The sequence below is a fragment of the Chiloscyllium plagiosum genome, chromosome 4 (assembly GCF_004010195.1).
Source record: "Chiloscyllium plagiosum isolate BGI_BamShark_2017 chromosome 4, ASM401019v2, whole genome shotgun sequence".
NCBI lineage: Eukaryota > Metazoa > Chordata > Chondrichthyes > Orectolobiformes > Hemiscylliidae > Chiloscyllium > Chiloscyllium plagiosum.
The window spans coordinates 100,810,144-100,828,989 of record NC_057713.1 but is presented as its reverse complement, the minus strand read 5'-3'; the positions used below and the strand labels follow the sequence as shown (position 1 = coordinate 100,828,989).

At 40.7% G+C, this 18,846-nt stretch overlaps 1 protein-coding gene across 1 annotated transcript in view; it reads right to left on the bottom strand.

Annotated features, from left to right (window-relative positions):
- The window catches only part of LOC122549503 (fibrocystin-L-like), a 218,614-nt gene that overhangs the window by 61,568 nt on the left and 138,200 nt on the right, over nt 1–18,846 (bottom strand). Inside the window, exons 48-53 of the mRNA XM_043689363.1 lie at nt 14,195–14,346; nt 12,620–12,782; nt 11,055–11,208; nt 10,527–10,615; nt 7,533–7,684; nt 2,706–2,835 (exon numbers count right to left, since the gene is read on the bottom strand). Of these exons, the coding sequence (XP_043545298.1) occupies nt 2,706–2,835; nt 7,533–7,684; nt 10,527–10,615; nt 11,055–11,208; nt 12,620–12,782; nt 14,195–14,346 (840 nt within the window). The remainder of the gene's footprint in view (nt 1–2,705; nt 2,836–7,532; nt 7,685–10,526; nt 10,616–11,054; nt 11,209–12,619; nt 12,783–14,194; nt 14,347–18,846) is intronic.

The window sequence follows — 18,846 nt, the reverse complement described above, 5'->3', positions numbered from 1 at the left end:
CATAGCTTTAAATTAAGGGGGGGGTAGGTATAGGACAGATGGTACGGGTATGTTCTTTACTCAGCGAGTCGTGAGTTCGTGGAATGCCCTGCCAGTAGCAGTGGTGTACTCTCCCTCATTATGGGCATTTAAGCGGGCATTGGATAGGCATATGGAGGATAGTGGGCTAGTGTAGGTTAGGTGAGCTTAGATCGGCGCAACATCGAGGGCCGAAGGGCCTGTACTGCGCTGTATTCTTCTATGTTCTATGTTCTAAGGCAATGCAAATACAGTCAAGTTTGGGCACAAGGGAGCATGGCAAGGTTGGATGGCATTCATTTTAATGCAAGCCTTGTGAGTAAGGTGGATGAGTTGAGGGTGTTGATTAACATATGAGGATATGATATCATTGTTATCACAGAGACAATATTGAGGTAGGGGCAGGACTCACGGCTCAACGTTGTAGGATAGTGTGTCTTCAGCGGAGAGAAGGAGGTGTAAAAGAGGAGGTAGTGTCATAATGTTGATCAAGAAGTTAATTACCGCAGTAAGGAAGGATGATATTTTAGATGGTTCCTCAAGTGATGCCATATGGATAGAACTTAAAAACATGAGAGGGTGATCACATTATTGGGAATATGCTGAAGACCCACAAATAGACAGGAAGAGATATAAGGGCTGAAATGCAAGGGTTGAAGTGTAAAATTCATAGGGTGATAGAAATAGGTGATTTTAACTTCACTGTTGTTGGATTGAAATCCTGGAATTCCCTCCCTAAGGGCATTAGGGCTCATAGAATCACAGTCCCTACAGTGCAGGAATAGGACATTCAACCCATCAAGACTTGTGCCGATCCTCCGAAGAGCATCCCACCCAAACCCACCCTCAACCTTATCCCTGTGACTCTGCATTTTCTATGGCTAATCCACCTAGCCTGCATATCCCTGGATGCTATGGGGCAATTTATCATGGCCAATCCTGCATATCTTTGGACCACAGGAGGAAACTGGAGCACCCAGAGGAAACTCAGGCAGACACAGTGAGAATGTGCAAATGCCACATGGAAACTCACCCAAGGCTGAAATTGAATTCAGGTCCTTGGCACTGTGAGGCAGCAGTGCTAACCACTGTGCCATGCCAATGTACAGCACATGGAATGTAGCCATTCGAGAAGGCACCTCACCACTACCTTCTCAAGGGCAGCTAGTGACAGGCAATAACTGCTGACCAGACAGTGATGCCCACGTCACACAAATTAATTAAACAAAACAAAAATTATTAACTGGGATAGACAAAGTATGAAAGACTTAGAGGGTGCAGAATTCTTAAAATTTATCCAGGAGACCTTTTCAGGCTAACTCACAGGACGTCCTACAAGACAGGGGGATGTGCTGGACTTAATTTTAGGGAATAAAGATGAGCAGATGGGAGAAATATCACTGGAGAAGCATTTCGGTGATAGTGATCATTACACAGTAAGATTTAGAGTAGTCACAAAGATGGACCTGAAAAAGAAGTTCTGAACTGGGGCCAGGCCGCTTTTAATATAAGACAGGATCTGGCCACAGTGGACTGGGGCGGCTATTTATGAGAAAATCTACATTGGAGCAATGGGAAGCAAATAAGGAAATTGCTAGTGCTCTGACATTAATTTTCAATTCCTTGCTGTACACAGGAGATATGCAAGAGGACTGGTGGGCAGCTAATGTTGTCCCGTTCTTCAAGAGGGGTGGTAGGAATAAATGAGGGAACTATAGGCCAGTGAATCTAACGTCAGTGGTTAGGAAACTTTTGGAAAGCATTCTTGGAGAGGCAAGGATTAATTCAGGATAACTAGCATGATTTTATCAGTGGGTGATTATGCCTGATAGGTTTGATTGAACTTTTGAGGAGATGCCAAGATGTGTACAGTGGATGTAGTCTACTTAGACTTCAGTAGGGCTTTTGACATGGTACTGCTTAGTGTCGACCATCAAGAAGGTAAGACCCCATGGCAACTAGGGTAATTTGACAAATTGATCCAAAATTGGCTTAGTGGCAGGAGGCAAAGAGTGATGGTCAAAGTTGGACAGTCATTTCTGTTATAATGCGGTAGTTCTATTCTTATGTAATCTTGTGTTATAATAGCAGCACCAGTTAAACTAATGGGGCCGGAATTGTGTTATAACCAATACATACTTTAAAAGTTCATACTTTAGAAACAATATCCTCAATTCGTTAATCAGATTATAGTGAATTCTCATTAACGAAACATGCGTAATAGTGGAATGACCTGCATACAAAATTATGAGTGGCATAGACAAAGTAGATAGGAATACATTTTCCATTAAGAGAGTATCAGTCAAGGGACATAGATTCAAGGTAAGGGGCAGAGGTTTCCAGGATACGTAAGGAAGTCTTTTTTCACCTAGAGAGTTGTAGGTATCTGGAACTCACTGCCTGATAGACTGTGATGGGCCAGCCTGTTATACTGTATGACTTTCTATGTGACATGGCCATTTCATCATCAATCCTTCAAAGCAAAGTGATCAGATTCACAAGGTCAAGGTCAAAGTGGGAAACAGCCATATAAGAGGCTGCTGCTTCACTCACTGAAGCAGAGAGTGGGCACAACTGATCCTCTGAGAATCAAGCGAGTAAAGTCATTTCCTCAGTTTTTCTGCTTTATAATCTGAACATGATTCTGTTAAGAACTCATCACTAGTGAAGCTTTAAAGGTGACTTACCCAGCACCTTCGAACCTTGATTGGGCCCATTTCGTAAAGGCCACTCGGGGGTTGAATGGTCTCCCATCAAAACAATCTGTAGCTCTCCTTGGAACGGTTTCTCTGGGCTGCCTGCAATCAGCCTCCCTCCCTGCAAAACAAAACACACCAACAGTAATGCAGCTGAAAATCCTGAGACCGTCTGAACCATCCCAGACCCAGGAAACGGGAGGAGTGAGCACTTTAGTAGAGAAGGCAGGAGTGCCTTCAGATTAACTAGACTTTCCTACTCAACCCCTGTATGCTTTAATACCCAGTCTTATTTCACATCCTCCCTCACAATGTATACCCTTTAATATCTCACAGAAACTGAGCATGTCTGGCAACATCTGTGGAGAGAAAGCAGCTAAAATTTCAAGTCTAGTGACCCTTCTTCAGAACTGATCGCAGCTAGGAAACGCTAGTATTTATGTTGACAATAGGGGCAGAACAAGCAGGTAGATGGAGATGAAGCCCAAAGTGAGAAATAGCGTAAGAAATGGAGACTGAGAAAAATGTAGACAGACAATTGGAAGTTAGGGAGAAGATAAGCTAGATAGGTGATTATAGAGACGATACGTGAGTAAAAGTAGGAACAGTCCATGGCCTGGGGTGTGGGAGTGGGTAAAAGACATAAGTGGAGGTGTTCAGGCTTTAAAATTATTGAATTCAATACTGAGGATTGTAAGCGTCCCAAGCAAAAAATGAGATGTTGTTCGTCCATCTTGCAGTGAGCCGTACTGAAGCACTGCATGTGATCTGCGTCAGAAATTTTGGCATGGGAACACAGTGGTGTGTTGAAGTGGTAGACAAAATTATGTCCCCATTGTTTTTTGACCTATCTACTAAGGGGAACAGCTGTTTTTATTCATTGGTATGGGCTAGTTGAACCAAAGGATCTGTTTCCATACTGTATGACTCTATGATTCTCCATGCCCCTCATAATTTTGTACACCTCGATGAGACACCACTCAAACTTCTCTGCTGCAAAGAAAATAGCCTGAGCCTCTCTTCTATCCTAGGAAGCACCTTAGTCAATCTCCTCTGCATCCTCTTCAGTGCAATCACATCGTATAGTGCAGTGACCAGAAATAAAATTGTACTCCAACTGTGGCCTAACCAAGGTCCTATTCAGCTCCATTATAACTTCCCTGCTCTTATAATCAGTGCCTCAACCCATAAAGACAAGTGTCTAATATGCCTCTTTAACTACCTTATTAACCTGTACTGACACCTTCAGGGATTTGTGGATTAACACCCCAAATTCCCTCGACTCTGAGCTTTCTACTCTGAGTGTCCTGTCATTCTTGATTTGTGCAGTAAAGACATGTTGTTTCTGTAGGGTGACGACAAGGTAATGTTTGTTTAGGTAAACTCTGTGGACCTTTTTCCTTGTATGAATACTTTCTGTTAAAATGTCTTGGTTTTTTTGTCCCTTTCCCCACATGGACAGAAAAAGGATGAGAGATATTGGATGATTTCAGTCTGTGTGCTTGAATATTTCTTTCAATCTGCTGCTCTTGGCATTTACAGTTTAAACATTCTGTAGCTCAATTGGAGGGCTGTTGTCAGGCAAAATTACATAAATTTGAAAGAAATCTCAGGGTCATTGAGTTTCCAACTTTCCCTCTTTCTGTTTTCAAAAAAGGTAACATTATACCATACAGATTAACTTCAGTTTTCAATGCAAACTCTTCTGGCATTTTAGCCTCCTCCGGTGATCCCCAGCTTTACAGATACCAGGGTTTCACAAATTTGATTCACACCACAAGGTATCAAGAAATGGTTGGAGACACTGGATACTGCAAAGGCTATGGGCCCTGACAATGTTCCAACAATAGTACTGAAGACCTGTGCTCCAGAACTTGCCACTCCCCTCGCCAAGCTCTTTCAGTACAGTTACAGAGCTGGCACCTAGCCGATGATATGGAAAAGGATCTAGATATGGCCCGCACATAAACAGCAGGAAAAGCCCAACACAGCCAATTACTGCCCCATCAGTCTATTCCTAAAGTGATGGAAAATGTAATCAACAGTGTTATCAAGTAGCATCTGCTCAGTTTGGGTTCCACCAGGTTAGATACTCAGCTCCTGACCTCATTATAGCCTTGGTTCAAATATGGACAAAAGAGCTGAATTCCAGAGGAGAGATCAAAGTGACAGCCCTTGACATCAAGGCTGCATTCGACTGACTATGCAACCAAGGAAACCTAGCAAAATTGGAATCAATGGATATCACAGGGCAAACTCTCAACTGACTGGAATCATAGGAATTTGGTCGTAGTTGTTGCAGGTCAGTCATCTCAGCTCCAGGACATCTCTGCAGGAATTCCTCAGGATAGCTAGCGTCCAAGGCCCAGCCATCTTCAGCTGCTTCAAGTTCCCCTCTAAGCCACTCACCATCCTGGCTTGGAAATGTAATCAACATTCCTTCACTGTCGCTGCATCAACATCCAGGAATTCCCTCCCTAAGGGCATTGTGCGTCAACCCACAGCAGGTGGACTGCAGCAGTTCAAGAAAGGAGTTCACCACCACCTTCTCAAGGGCAACTGGAGCAGGCCATAAATGCTGGCCAGTCAGCAACACCCACATCCCACAAAACAAATAATAAAAAACAGTCCATTCCATTTCAATTTTTAGTTCTGAACAAATTGAAGATGTGGTCTCAGAAACTGCTGATGTGAATCCAGTGGCTGCCCGTACAGAGACAAATTACAGAATGTCACATCCATGATGGTAAAGAAGTCAAGTAGTCTTTTATGTTTCCCCTTTCAAGAACCCACAGGGACAGGGGTTAAAAATGAGTTTTAACCCGAGTCTGTGCGTGTTAGTATCCTGGCCTCCTAGTGTGTGGACTAGTGTACTGGAAAAGTCACTGCTTTGAAAGCAGTCACTACACTTTTCCAAAAAAGATAAAGAAAGAAAAAAGATACTCTCACCCTGACTGCGAGAAGCCAGCTTACCAGCAAGCCAGTCAAAAGAAAATGAGATGAGAAGGATTTTGAGCACTGCTAGATAGCCATCATTGAAAGAAACCAGGACCAAAGAGTTTCAATCAGTCCTCTAAGCCATCCCACAACTGACTCTTCAACTACGAACATCAAGAATAATACGACCAACATCACCAGTAGTATCTAATGTAATGGCCACAGCATCTCCTACCTACCTTTATAAGTGACTTAGAGATTGACCCAGATATTGTTTTTAACTTTTCCTTTTGGACTCACGTCTTATTTCTTATCTTATGTATTTGTGTTGCATTATTTTTTCTGCGTGTGCTAAGTAACTAATAAACTCTCTTAATCAAGTCAAGTCAAGAAAGCCTGGCTCCTTTTAAAACATGAACTCATTTGGTCTAGGAGACAGGTAATTATTAAGGGAGGGGTGAACAAACGTGATAAACAAACGTGATAAACAAACGTGGTTCTGACCAGCTGAGCAGTTGGGTGACAAAAAAAGGGGACATATTTCATCCCTCCTCAACCAGGCACATGACAATTCAAGTATACTGCTGGAATTATCAGAAGTTTTGGGAATCTTATCTGGATCTGGATATAACAAACTGGGACCTCAAGTACATAATGTGAACCCATAAATGAAATGAAAATATTACACTAGCTAAATTGTCACTTTGAAACCAATTTCGAAAAATCTGCAAATGACTTTCTTGAGTTTGCACTGCTGCAGTAGGGAGATGTTTGTATCTGATGCCAACACATTCCTAGGAGAATTGGGGGAGTTCCTTTTGAAGATTTAAAAGTTCTGACCCTTGAACAGTTAATACATTTTGGGAATATTTGGAATTAGAATTTTGCCCAAAAATCAGAAAAACTGAAATCATAAAAGAGCTTGCCAATGGTTTACAAGCAGAAACTGACAGAAATGACATGGAAAGAGTCGCATTTTTGCAAAGAAATGGTTTGGTTATAAAGAATCCAAGTTAGTGAAGAGGTTTGCAGTCACCAGAACTTGGAGAAAGATGCCTCCCCTACCAATTACACGCCTCCTACTATAGTCACGTTTGTGATTTTGTCAAACAAGTTTGCACCCTTTTCGACCAGCCTGGGGTCTTCAAAAGTATTCAGTCATACTAATGAATACAGACGTGGTCCTCAAACATCAAAAGCTGGTGAGCCTGATTGGTTCTGTGAGCCTCATTGCAGTACCTTTAAAATCCCAGAATGAAGTCCATTATATCCTTAAATTGTTAATGTCTTTTTCAGTCTCTTTTCCTGGGGATTGTTTTGGTTTCTCCCTCCCCTTCACCTCCTGATTATTGCTGGGATATTACCTGTATCCTCTCCAAGGAAGACTGATGCAAAATATCTGTTCAATTTATCTAGTTCCTTATTCTTCCACTCCCCAGACTCACTGTCTACAGGACTAAAGCTCCCTTCAGTTAACTCTTTTCCGATATAAATATCTGCAAGCCCTCTCAATACCTATTTTTAACTTTCTGTCCTGCTTTTTTCCGTACTGTAATTCCTGCCTAATTTTTGAAGTCATTCTTTGCTTTTTTTAATATTCTGTCCAATGTTCCAAATTAGTACAAATCTTTGTGGAACTGTCTAATTTTTATTTTTATTTGATTTTTTAAAAACTTCCTTAGTTACCTGTGGGTAAGCCCTTCGATTAGACATTTTCTTTCCACTGCTGAGTGTCATGAAATATCTCTTGCAATGTCTATTACTGTATCTCCATTAGCCTATAGTTTAAGTTAACATCCCAGTTCACTTTAGCCAGCTGTCTTCAAACTCTGACAACCGCCCTGAATCAAATGCAAAGTTTTGACTGTGTTAGCAATTTACCTGAATTGAAATGTATGTTGCATTCAGGACGATTCTTGAGTAGGACGATGAACGATTAAATGACTTTAAGTTGTCGTCCCTAATTTCTAAGGTACCAAGAATGGTAAGATTATAGAGTGGAGGAATTGGGCTATCCACCACTATCCATATTCCTGCAGGAATAATTTATTAAAACATGAATAATTAGTATTTAATTTGCCATCCTTTAGCTTGTTGTCAAAACTCCCCAAAACTCAGACTATTTTCCTGCAGCTTTGACCCTGACCCAAATGCAAATGAGGACATCATGAACATACCTCTGGAGGAGATCATTCCAGTAATTGGTAAAACAAGAGCATTCTCTTTGCTAAACAGTAACATTTTGAAATGGCACTGTGGCACTCTGGTGGGAAGTGGAGATAGTCATTCTGACTAAATTCGGAGAATCTTTGGCAGGACTGGTTATTGCTTGTTTGCTCAGCACCCTCTGGAATACATCACCATTTTAAATCTTCAATTATATGGCATGGACCAATGGATGACACAACACATGTTTTGTCAGAAAATCACAGATTCAAGGTCCACTTCAGTGACATGAGCATATAATCCAGGACAACACTCCCAGTGTTTCACTGACAGGGTGCCTCACTGTCAGATGGGTGTTTTTGGACAAGATATGATGCGGAAAGCTTGTCTGCTCCGTCAGGTCATCACAATATATTCAATTTGAAGAGCAGCAGAGTTGTCCCTGGTATCTTGGTCAATAGCTATACTTTAAACAAACTAATAAAATGGAATGCCTGTTTATTATCATTTTGCTGTTTATGGGATGTGCAACTTGGGTTGCTAATTTTCTTAGATATCAGCCGCGGCTGCGCTTGATTGACTGAAAAACACTTTAGGATTAGGTGAAGTCAGAAAAGGCACGACACAAATTCAGGTCTTTCTATTTGCTATTGAGAGTCTTGATGGCACTGCCCTGTCATCTGATGAGATTTGTAAATAGTTTGCAAAATTTATTCAAATTAAACATCTTTCCTGACACAGAATGTACATTTGGCCACAAAGTTCTAGTAGAACTGACCCAAAGTGTTTCACGTGCAGATCTTTTCTTTATTTGTCTGCTCATCTGATCAGCAACAAACTCTCTTTGGAACATCTTAACAAAACTAGAAATCATTGCTGCTTGGGATTCATAGAGTTTCCAGTGTCTCTATGATTAGGGAAATTGATTTAGGGAGTGTATTGTATTCTGGATTAATGACCTTGCTCTAGGGAGTGTAAACTGAATTTAGGGAAATTAGTTTAAGCAGTGTTCTTTGGCATGCAGAAAATTGATTTAGGGAGTGTTCTCTGGAATTGCTTTGTTGTATGCAGAGAGAGCAGGTTGACTGTTCTTGTATTTACTGAAGTTTAGAAGATTGAGATGGGATCTAATTGAAATATATAAAATTCTGTCAGGGCAGAACAGACTGGATGCAGGGATGATGTCTCTCCTGACTGGGTGATCCAGAGAAAGGATTATAATGTCAGGATGTGTGGTAGATTTCGGACTGAGATAGGAGAAATTTCTTCACCCAGAAATGGTGAACTGGTGGAATTTCCAATCACAGAAAACTGCACCAAAGTCACCAAGTTGTATTTATAAAATAAATGGATCAATCTTTGGAAGCTAAAGTAATGGGAGTTTTTGATGAGACTGGGAGTATGGTGTTGATAGTCCAACAGCCATGATCATGTTGAAAGACATACTAGGCTTGATGGGTTGAGTAGTGTATTCCTGCTCCTAGTTTCTATGTTTCTGTACTTCTATGGTTTAAGGAGTGTACTCTGGGATTGGGGGCATTGGTTTAGACCTTAATGCATAGGAGCGAAGGAGGCCATTCAATGAGATCATGACTGATCTGATAATACTTAACTCCACTTTTCTAACTTTCTCCATAAATTTTGATTCCCTTATTGATTAAAAGTCTGTCTATTTCAGTGCTGAATATACTTAATGACCCAGCCTCTACAAGCTCCACAGTCAAGAATTTCAGAGACTCGCTACATTCAAGAGAAGAAATTCCTCCTCCTCTCAATCTTAAATGGACGATCCCTTACTCTGAAATTATATCCTCTGGTGCTATAGACCTGATGAAGAGGTTTTGCTCGAAACATCGACTCTCCTGCTCCTCAGATGGTGCCTGACCGGCTGTACTTTTCCAGTGCCACACTTTTTGACCTGCTAGACTCTCCCACCGTGGAGAAACAATCTTTCAACATCACCCTGTTAAGCCCTCCCGAAGATTCTCATACATTTCAATAAGGTCTCCTCATATTCTTCTGAACTCCGATGAGTACAGGCCCAACCTTTTTTTTTTAGATTAGATTACATTAGATTACATTACAGTGTGGAAACAGGCCCTTCAGGCCCAACAAGTCCACACCGACCCGCCGAAGCGAAACCCACCCATACCCCTACATTTACCCCTTACCTAACACTACGGGCAATTTAGCATGGCCAATTCACCTGACCTGCACATCTTTGGACTGTGGGAGGAAGCCAGAGCACCCGGAGGAAACCCACGCAGACACGGGGAGAACGTGCAAACTCCACACAGTCAGTCGCCTGAGGCGGGAAATGAACCCAGGTCTCTGGCGCTGTGAGGCAGCAGTGCTAACCACTGTGCCACCGTGCCGCCCCCAACCTATTGAACCTCTCCTCATAAGAACATTCTTACAGGCTCAGGATCAACTAGTGAACCTTCTCTGGACTGCCCCCAATGTCAATGTGTCTTTCCTTAGATAAGGGGACCAAAACTGGTCGTATTCCAGCTTGCAGTCTGACTGGTACCTTGTATAGTTTTTAAAAAACTCCCCTATTTTTATACTCCATTTCCTTGAAAAAAAAGCCAACATTCCATTTGCATTCCTTATTACTCAGTGAATTTGAATGCTAGCTTTTTGTGATTTATGCATTAGGGACTGTACCCTGTGATTAGGGAACTGGTTGGTTTTGTCATCACTCTGTACCTTGTTCGATCACCACGCTGCTACCTTCAGTGGGAACAGTGTAATTGGATTCTGGCCTTGATTCCCAGAACGATGAGTTCGACCAAGTTCTGGAAAGAAAACATTTTTGAGAATGACAAAGTTTCCTGTCCCTAACTGGTGTTGATTAAATGCAAAATAATTGAAATTAGACGCATAAAGTATTTAAAGTTTCGAAGTCAAGAAAGATGGTTCAAAAGCAATTGGTAAAGTAACCAGAGGGGAGATGAAAAATGTTTTAAAACAGTGAGTGGTCATGATTTGGAACATATTAGTTGACAGGGTGGGGGAAGCAAATTCAGTTGTGATTTTCAGCTGAGAATTTGATAAACACATAAAAGGGGAACTGTTTGCAGGAAGAACCAAAAGAGTGGGATTAATGAGATAGCTCTTGAAGAAAGCCAGCACAATGGTTACATGTGCTCTAAGGTTCTGTGAATCAACTGCAACAACTGAATATTAATCATCTCCCCTCTATCCTTGCTGGTTTTACCTCATGTAATGTCTTACACATAATTAGAGGCATTGATCTCTGTGTATCTGGAAGGTGGCTCACAGTTCTCGTAAAAGCAGCGGAATACTTGAAACTGAACATCGATGTCAACCATTGTTGGGTCGAGGTTTGAGTGAAAGCTGTGTCGCTCTGAAACTCCCCTTCCTGAAACTGAAATGTTATTGAATGATATCAGGAACTGGTAATATTTTAACAACATGCCACTCTGCAGCAATATAAAGGGAACAACAGACAGGCTAAGACAAAGCAAATGGCATTTCTTGTGACTTTCAAAGCAGAAAGTTTTGAAACATAATTCTGGAATTGTGATCTCTCCTTTGAGTATTTTAAGTGGATTGAATGTGGACAGCTGTACATGTACTGAACTTCCCCAGGTCCTGTGTGGGTACCATGTGTTTACACAGCACAAATGTAAATCCAGAATAAGGAACAAAGTGTAATGTTCCTTTTGGAAAATAAACCCATTATCAGAAAATGGGAACATTATTTAAAACAATTTCGCTTTTGCAAGCAAATTGTCTCTTTTAAATAGATGAGGAAAAGTCATTTTCAAGACACTGACCCAGATACTCTGATGGTGGTCAGAAACTCTAGTTTACAGTGGGCTGTGTTCTCGGATTTAAACATCCAGAAGCACAGCCAGACACTGTGAAAAGGTCAGTATGTAAGGAAAATGTTGTGCTAGGATGCCAGTTGGTTAGGGTGCTGGGTGGTAGGGTGCAGGTAAATGGTGAGTAGATCATGGGTAACACAGGTGCAGTTGGGGTCCTGAAGGTTAGGCTGCAATGAGATGGTGTGTTGGATCGATTGGAGGTGAGGGTGGCTAGAGGTCTTGAGTCTGGATTAGTGGAGTAAACGCCAGCAGCAAAGAGTTTCGGGTCTGATAAATCAGTGGTCTCAGGGCACAGAGGCATTGGGCAGGTAGGGGAAACAGTGGGTCCAGAGATGGAGGAAGCAAGGCGAGGATGCTGCTAGGAAAGGAGCCAAAGTGGGGATCAATGACAGTATTGAGTTCAGTGAGAGTTGGGTCAGGGCACTGTTCTACTGGGGGTGGAATTCCAAGGATCTGCAGAACGTAAGGGTTGAGGGAAGTGTAGTTTTAGGATTAATGGTGAGTCGGGGAAGATTTTAGTTTTCCAAACTTTTCCAAAGCTAAACAGAGTCAGAACCTTGCAAATTCTTCGATTTTAACAGGCTCTTTCAAAGAGTTCCAAATGCAGGGGAGCTGCTCACAAGAAAATTAAATTTCATGGCTAATTCTGGTGGAGTCAGCTGTCTGAAGTTCTGTATGGTTCTAGCACACAACTCCACACTCTGCAGCTTGAATAACTCATGACTATTGGAATAGCTGGGCCAATATTCCTGGCACGGCCCCAAATCCTCCTAATATAGTCCATTCATCCCTGGGAGTTTCATGCTCCCCTAACTCCAGGATCCAAAGTCACCCACACCTAGAATCCCCTCCCCCACAATGAAAATATCAGTTCCCTCACACCCATGGCAAGATTCTTGACAGCCAGTGAGTTTGCTTGTAAAGTGCAGTCAATGTTCATAACCTTACTCAGATAATACAGGGTCAAATTCTCCTGGTCGAAGTACCAATCGCCATTCTGGTTGCTGGCCCAACTGAGAGGTTGGAGTGAATTATTCCGAACTGGATTCATGATCTTGAAATAGTCTGGTTGATGGATGAATTTATGGGACAGTACAATAGAATCATTGTCCTAAAAAAAGAAACAAAACTGAACCATTACCAACTACCCCAAACTGCAAAATGAACATTCTTTCCCAAGGTTTCAAAGCAGCAGAACTGCTCCTTTACCTGCTCCTCTCGGCCCTGTCTTCTTCCCTTTAGCCCACTATAGTTCTCTCTTATCTTCCATATTCTTTCCCTTTCCTATCCTGTCCTCCTCTTTTCTTTCTCTCTTCTCCTTAACTTGCACATATCACTCTTTCCCTCATCTCTTGTCTCCTTTCTGCTATCTACATCACTCTTCTATTCCCCAACCCTCCTTCTCCAATCTCCTCCCACTGAAAACTCCTCTCTTCATTCTGCTCCCTGCCTTCCTTCTCCTCTCCTGTACATAAGGCATCTTTAAAACTCCTGGCTTAGAACCTGCTGAACAACATAATTTATCCAACCATTCTCCACCACCCTTCTGTTCAATTACCAGCCCAGATTAAGAGCCTCAGCTCTTGCACATTTAAATTGACAATTATTAAATGGGTCCAAATTTATTAAAAATGCTGTTTTAAAATCATTCTATGAAGCATGTTGGTAAACCAAAATAATAATTTGATAGCCCTTATTGACTTCTTTCCACCACCAAATAAATGGCAAAAGACTATAGGAGTGACAAAGGTAATTCAATCTGCAGCAGAAACTCTATCAATGTTTGCAAGGTCAGTGAGAGGGCTCCTCATTATCAGTGGACTCCTTGCTGGTTTTCACCCAGGATCCCCAATCACTGACTTCAGACATCATCCTTTAATGAATTCGATCCATTGAGATTGCTGGAATATGGTCGGTGGTCTGTATTTGCTCATTTGTGAATTGCCACCTCTTCTCACTTCATGAGCCACATGCTCCTCCATTAATAAACTAATATTTGACAGAGACCAAAGGGTCCAAAATTCTGACCATGGCAACAGAACCCAAGCCTGGAGCAATTTATTGGAGCGGTAAACCCTCTGTTTACAGATCCATTGGCAAGAGTGCTAAAAACAGTCTCAACTCATACTTAGCATTGAAGCAGCAATATTAGGACAGGTTACCAAATACTTGATCAAAATGTAAAATTTCAAGGAAGGTTTTAAATGAGGTGAGAATGGTGGAGATGTTCATGGTGGGAATTCCAAATTATCGAGGACAGGAAGCTGAAGGCATGACCACTAGTGATAGTGTGATGGAACTTGAATAGGTATAGGATGCAAAACTAGAGGATTGTGGATATTGAAAAGTTGTGAAGATGGAGGAGATTTCTGACAAAGCGAGAGTAAGAGGTCAATTTTTGATCTGAAACTGAGGACAAGAATTGTAGTGAGTTTGCAAAATATATGGCAATGTCCATGACTAAGTAATGCAACAGTATTCAACCTGTTGTTACATTCTCCTCTAAATAAGGCTCACAAATACCTTGAAGTGATGGAAAATGGCTTTGTAAGAGATGTTGGTGATATGATCCATATCCTTAAAGTGCCAATTTAAGATCTCATCATTTGGAAAAAGAGCCATCCAACCACACTTATATATGCTACAAGTGGGCATATATGGGACGATACTGGTTCCTACATCAAGAACAGAAACAAAGTCAGCAATTTCATTCATTTGAATAAAACATAAAAGAGTTCCACATTTGATCATTCCAGAGTGAAAGGATTTTCCACTCAAAGTCTCTAAGCAGTATATATAACATATTTTGAATACACACATACTAATCAAAATCTTAAATGTTTCATGTTTACAAACCTTACTTCTTGTGATCAAAATTTGGTAACATTTAAGAGGGTGCTCACCTGAGAAAGGTTTTATAACAAGGATTTTCAGCATAAACAGTTGTTTGCCAAAATATGTTAATGAACCAACTAAAACACTAGAATAAAAACTGGAAGTACTGGACAAACCTAACAGGTCCATCAGAATGTGTGGAGAGTGAAAAAGAATTAACATTGTCTGACATGACTCCTGCTGAAGATGCTCCCCAGATGCTGCCTTTCTTCTCTTCAGATCTCGAGCCTCATTACTTTTTTTAAAATACCTAACTTTTTCTTTTAGGAAGAAGTAGTAAGTGAAATTTATATCTTAGATAAGACTTTAAACAAAATACATTTAGAAAGAAACACATCAGTCAATATCATTGCAAATACCCAAATATGATTTTTTGCCTTTTTTATAGCTTCTTTAAAACACAATGAATTTGCAGTGGACCATTCTGCCCCTCAAGCCTGCTTGACCATTTGATAATATCATGGCTGATCTGATCAGGGCCTCAACTTCTGTCTACCCCAATAACCTTCAACTCCTCTGATAATCAAAAATCTTTCGAATTCAACCTTGAATACATTCAATGATGCAGACTTCACTGCTCACTGGGGAAGAGAATTTTAGAGACATTGTACCCTCTGAGAAAAAAAGATGATTCCTTATTTAAATGGGATACTCCTAATTTTTAAACTGAGACCCCTTATTGTCAGCTCTGACAAAAGGGAATGTGCTCTCAGCATCATATGTGTCAAGTGCCTTCAGGACATTATATAATTCAATTATATTACCTTGCCATTTTTAAACCCCAGTTGGTTAAGTCCAACTTACTCCATTTTTTCTCATAATAAAAACCCTTCAACCCTGGAACTCAGTGAAACTGGATCTGCTGAGAGGGGAGAGACCTACTGAACACCAAAAGTAGCACAAGGGTCAGTAAGACCCTTGCTGTCTTTTGATTGACTGCATTCAGGAAAAAATAGACTCAGTCACAGGAAAGGGAAATAATTGATGAGTGTGTATTTAGCTCATTCTCTTTTTAAACGCTTCTGATTTATTAGTAATTGCAAGTTGTTTTTGTATTGGTAAAAGTGTGCATGATTTATTGCAACTAGTGAAAGATATTTATTTTTTGTTAAATTTAATCAGTACTAATCTGGTCACATGGAATAAATGTCCTGTAGTAGCAGGAAGTTGTGGATGCTGCTGGTCACTTAGCTAATCACATATGCAAAAACTGTCAGCTAATTGCAGAAACTTCAGCTCTGTGTTTCAGAGAGTGAGCAACGATTAGAGACACTGTGGCACATTTGCAAGGCTCAGAGTTATGTGGCTAGCACAGTCAAATTTTGTCATACTGCAGGCTTGGAGCAGGGAGGTAGAAAGGTAGTCCAAGAGAAGCAGCAGATAATGTAGAAATCCCCCATAACCCTGCTCGCTAATCAGTTTTCTGCTTTGGACACTGATGAGGGCATTGCGTCCTTAAAAGGCGTGAAGCCACAGCTACATGAGTACCAAGGGTGGCTCAACTGTACAGGAGAAGAGGAAGAAGATGGCAAGAACGGCAGAAGTAGGGGATTCATTGGTTCGGTGTTATTGTGGCAATACATGTGACTTCAGCATTGTAAGCTTCCTCCCTGGTATCAAGGTGAAGGATATCATGGAATGGCTGCTAATCATTCTAGTGGGAGAGGATGAAGAGCCAAAGGCAATGACCCATGTTGGTGGTCGTGTTCTATGTCATGACTTAGATATGAAAGGAAGCATTCTGAAGAAGAACAAGAGGCTGCACTTGAAACATTAACTTTGATTTCTCTCCACAGGTGCTGCCAGACCTACTGAGATTTTCCAGCAATTTCTGTCTTTGTTTCAGATTTCCAACATCCACAATCCTTTTGGCTTTTTTTTGTTTAGATATAAAAGGAGTTTGAATCCTGAAAGTAGATTTCAGCAATCTAGGAAACAGATTCAAAAGCAAATTTAAGAGTCATACTTCACTGCCTCAAAGTGATTATGAAATTCTGTCATGTTATCATTATGTTGTCCACAGGCTCAATTGTTATGGGGTCATCAATTAACCTTGACTTATTGCACATGACATGTTTAAAATAGCCCGCTCCCTGGTTGGAACTAGAATTATTATTCATTAAAATCCATAAAATTGATATTCGAAATCAATAAAATGATCAACTTCTAGGCTACCTTTGTTAATCTGATTCAACCAATCCAAGTTTATACACATACATTTATTGTAATACTTTTCTTTGAATCTTTATTATTTCTTCTGGTATATTCTGACCGACAGTGCTGTAATAGTGATGGGCACCAAAAAGTATTCCCAGAAGTCACTTCTTATCTCTGCTTATTCTTTACTTAAACTGATTGGAGCTCTTGATCCTCTGAATTAAGGTAATCTCTTATTACTGTACGAATATCATCCTTAACTCACAAACCATCTTTTCCACCAACTTTTCCTAACTTCCTTTCCTTCTGAAATGTCAAATAGCTTGAAATATATTGTCATGACAATTTAATACTAATATTATTTAAAAGGATCAAAAATACTGTCTTGAAATGGCTGATGTGATCATCTGATCCATCCAGATTTTCGAAGCTAATGTGCATTATATCAAACACAGTATGAATTAAAATTAACATTTTTCCCAAAGGCAATGAAATCAGATTGGGAGGTGTAAAAAAGTCCTAATTTATAGCAAAATTAGAGACTTCTTGAGTTAGCAATGACATCTTGCCCAGATACAGAAACTTGGTCAGATACCAAATAAACAATCAATTGGCTTTCAAAGAGCTCTGCAGCAGACCAACAGGAGATAGAATTATAAAGCAGAACTTGATTACAGGATCAGAAGGCTCTTTCGCTCCAGAAAGTTGTGACTTCTTTAAGCACTGACTGGGAAGAAGCATCGGAGAACTGAGAGCTTAAAAGCCGACTTCAATACTTACTACAGCTGACCATCTCCAGGAAACCAACTAACCAACCTTGGTCTCAGTTTAAAAACTTATACCTCAAAGACACCCAAAGGTCTCTCAAGCTTAATATCCTTTTATCTTCATTAATATTGTACTCTAATTCATTTTAACAGTGGTACCTGTGACAGTGTATGTGACAGCCCAAGTGACGGCAATGCAGAATCAATGTTTGACATTGTGTCTTTATTATTTTGCTTGTGTTCAGCAGGTAATAAGATTGCTGTTTCTTTTACTGACAAAAAAATTGTGATTGACTCTCAATAGATTAGATTAGATTAGATTACTTACAGTGTGAAACAGGCCCTTCAGCCCAACAAGTCCACACCGACCCGCCGAAGTGCAACCAATCCAGACCCATTCCCCTACATTTCACCCCTTTACCTAACACTACGGGCAATTTAACATGGCCAATTCACCTAACTTGTACATATTTGGACTGTGAGAGGAAACTAGAGCACCCGGAGGACACCCACGCAGACACGGGGAGAATGTGGCCTTGCAGTAAAAAGTAGTTAACTACATTTTAATTGGAGAAAGGTGATAAAATGAACATAAATATTAATTGAAAAGATTTTTCAACAAAATCAAGGAGATAGAAAGGAGGGGAGCCGGTTCACCTCTCCTAATCAAGTTGTAACAAAATTTAGATTCGTCTGAGTGGCTATCAGGTCATAAATGTATATTCTACTCTTTGTTATGAATGTTGTGAGCACTCTGTTGCAATGCTTTTCATTCTTACTTTATACAAAGACTGAAACTCCAACCTTGACCTCTGAAACATTATTAAGTTTACTTACTCTGTCCTTGTCATGTCACACTCTGGTTATCATATGCTATGTGGTAATTCTACGGCCTTAACCTCTCTTAATTTTAGCATACATGCCATCAAGTGATATTTTACTTGACTATGTAGTTTAAAGGAGAAAGTGAGGACTGCAGATGCTGGAGATCAGAGTCAAAAAGTGTGGCACTGGAAACGCACAGCTGGTCAGGCAGTAACCAAGGAGCAGAACAGTTGATGTTTTGAGCAGAAGGCCTTCATTAGGAATTGGTGGGTGGGCAAGGAGGCTGAGACATCAATGGATGGGGAGTGGGGCTCGGGGGTGGGTGAGGAAGCTGGGAATGCGATAGGTAGATGAAGGGGGGTTTGATGGTGATAGGTTGGAGCAGAGAGTGGAATGGATAGGTAGGAAGGAAGATGGATGGGTAGTACAGTTCAAGAGGGTGGTGCTGAGTTGGAGGGTTCCCAAAAAAACAAAACACATCAATGAGCTTGTCATTCCCATTGTATTTAATGAACAAATTTGAATTAATGC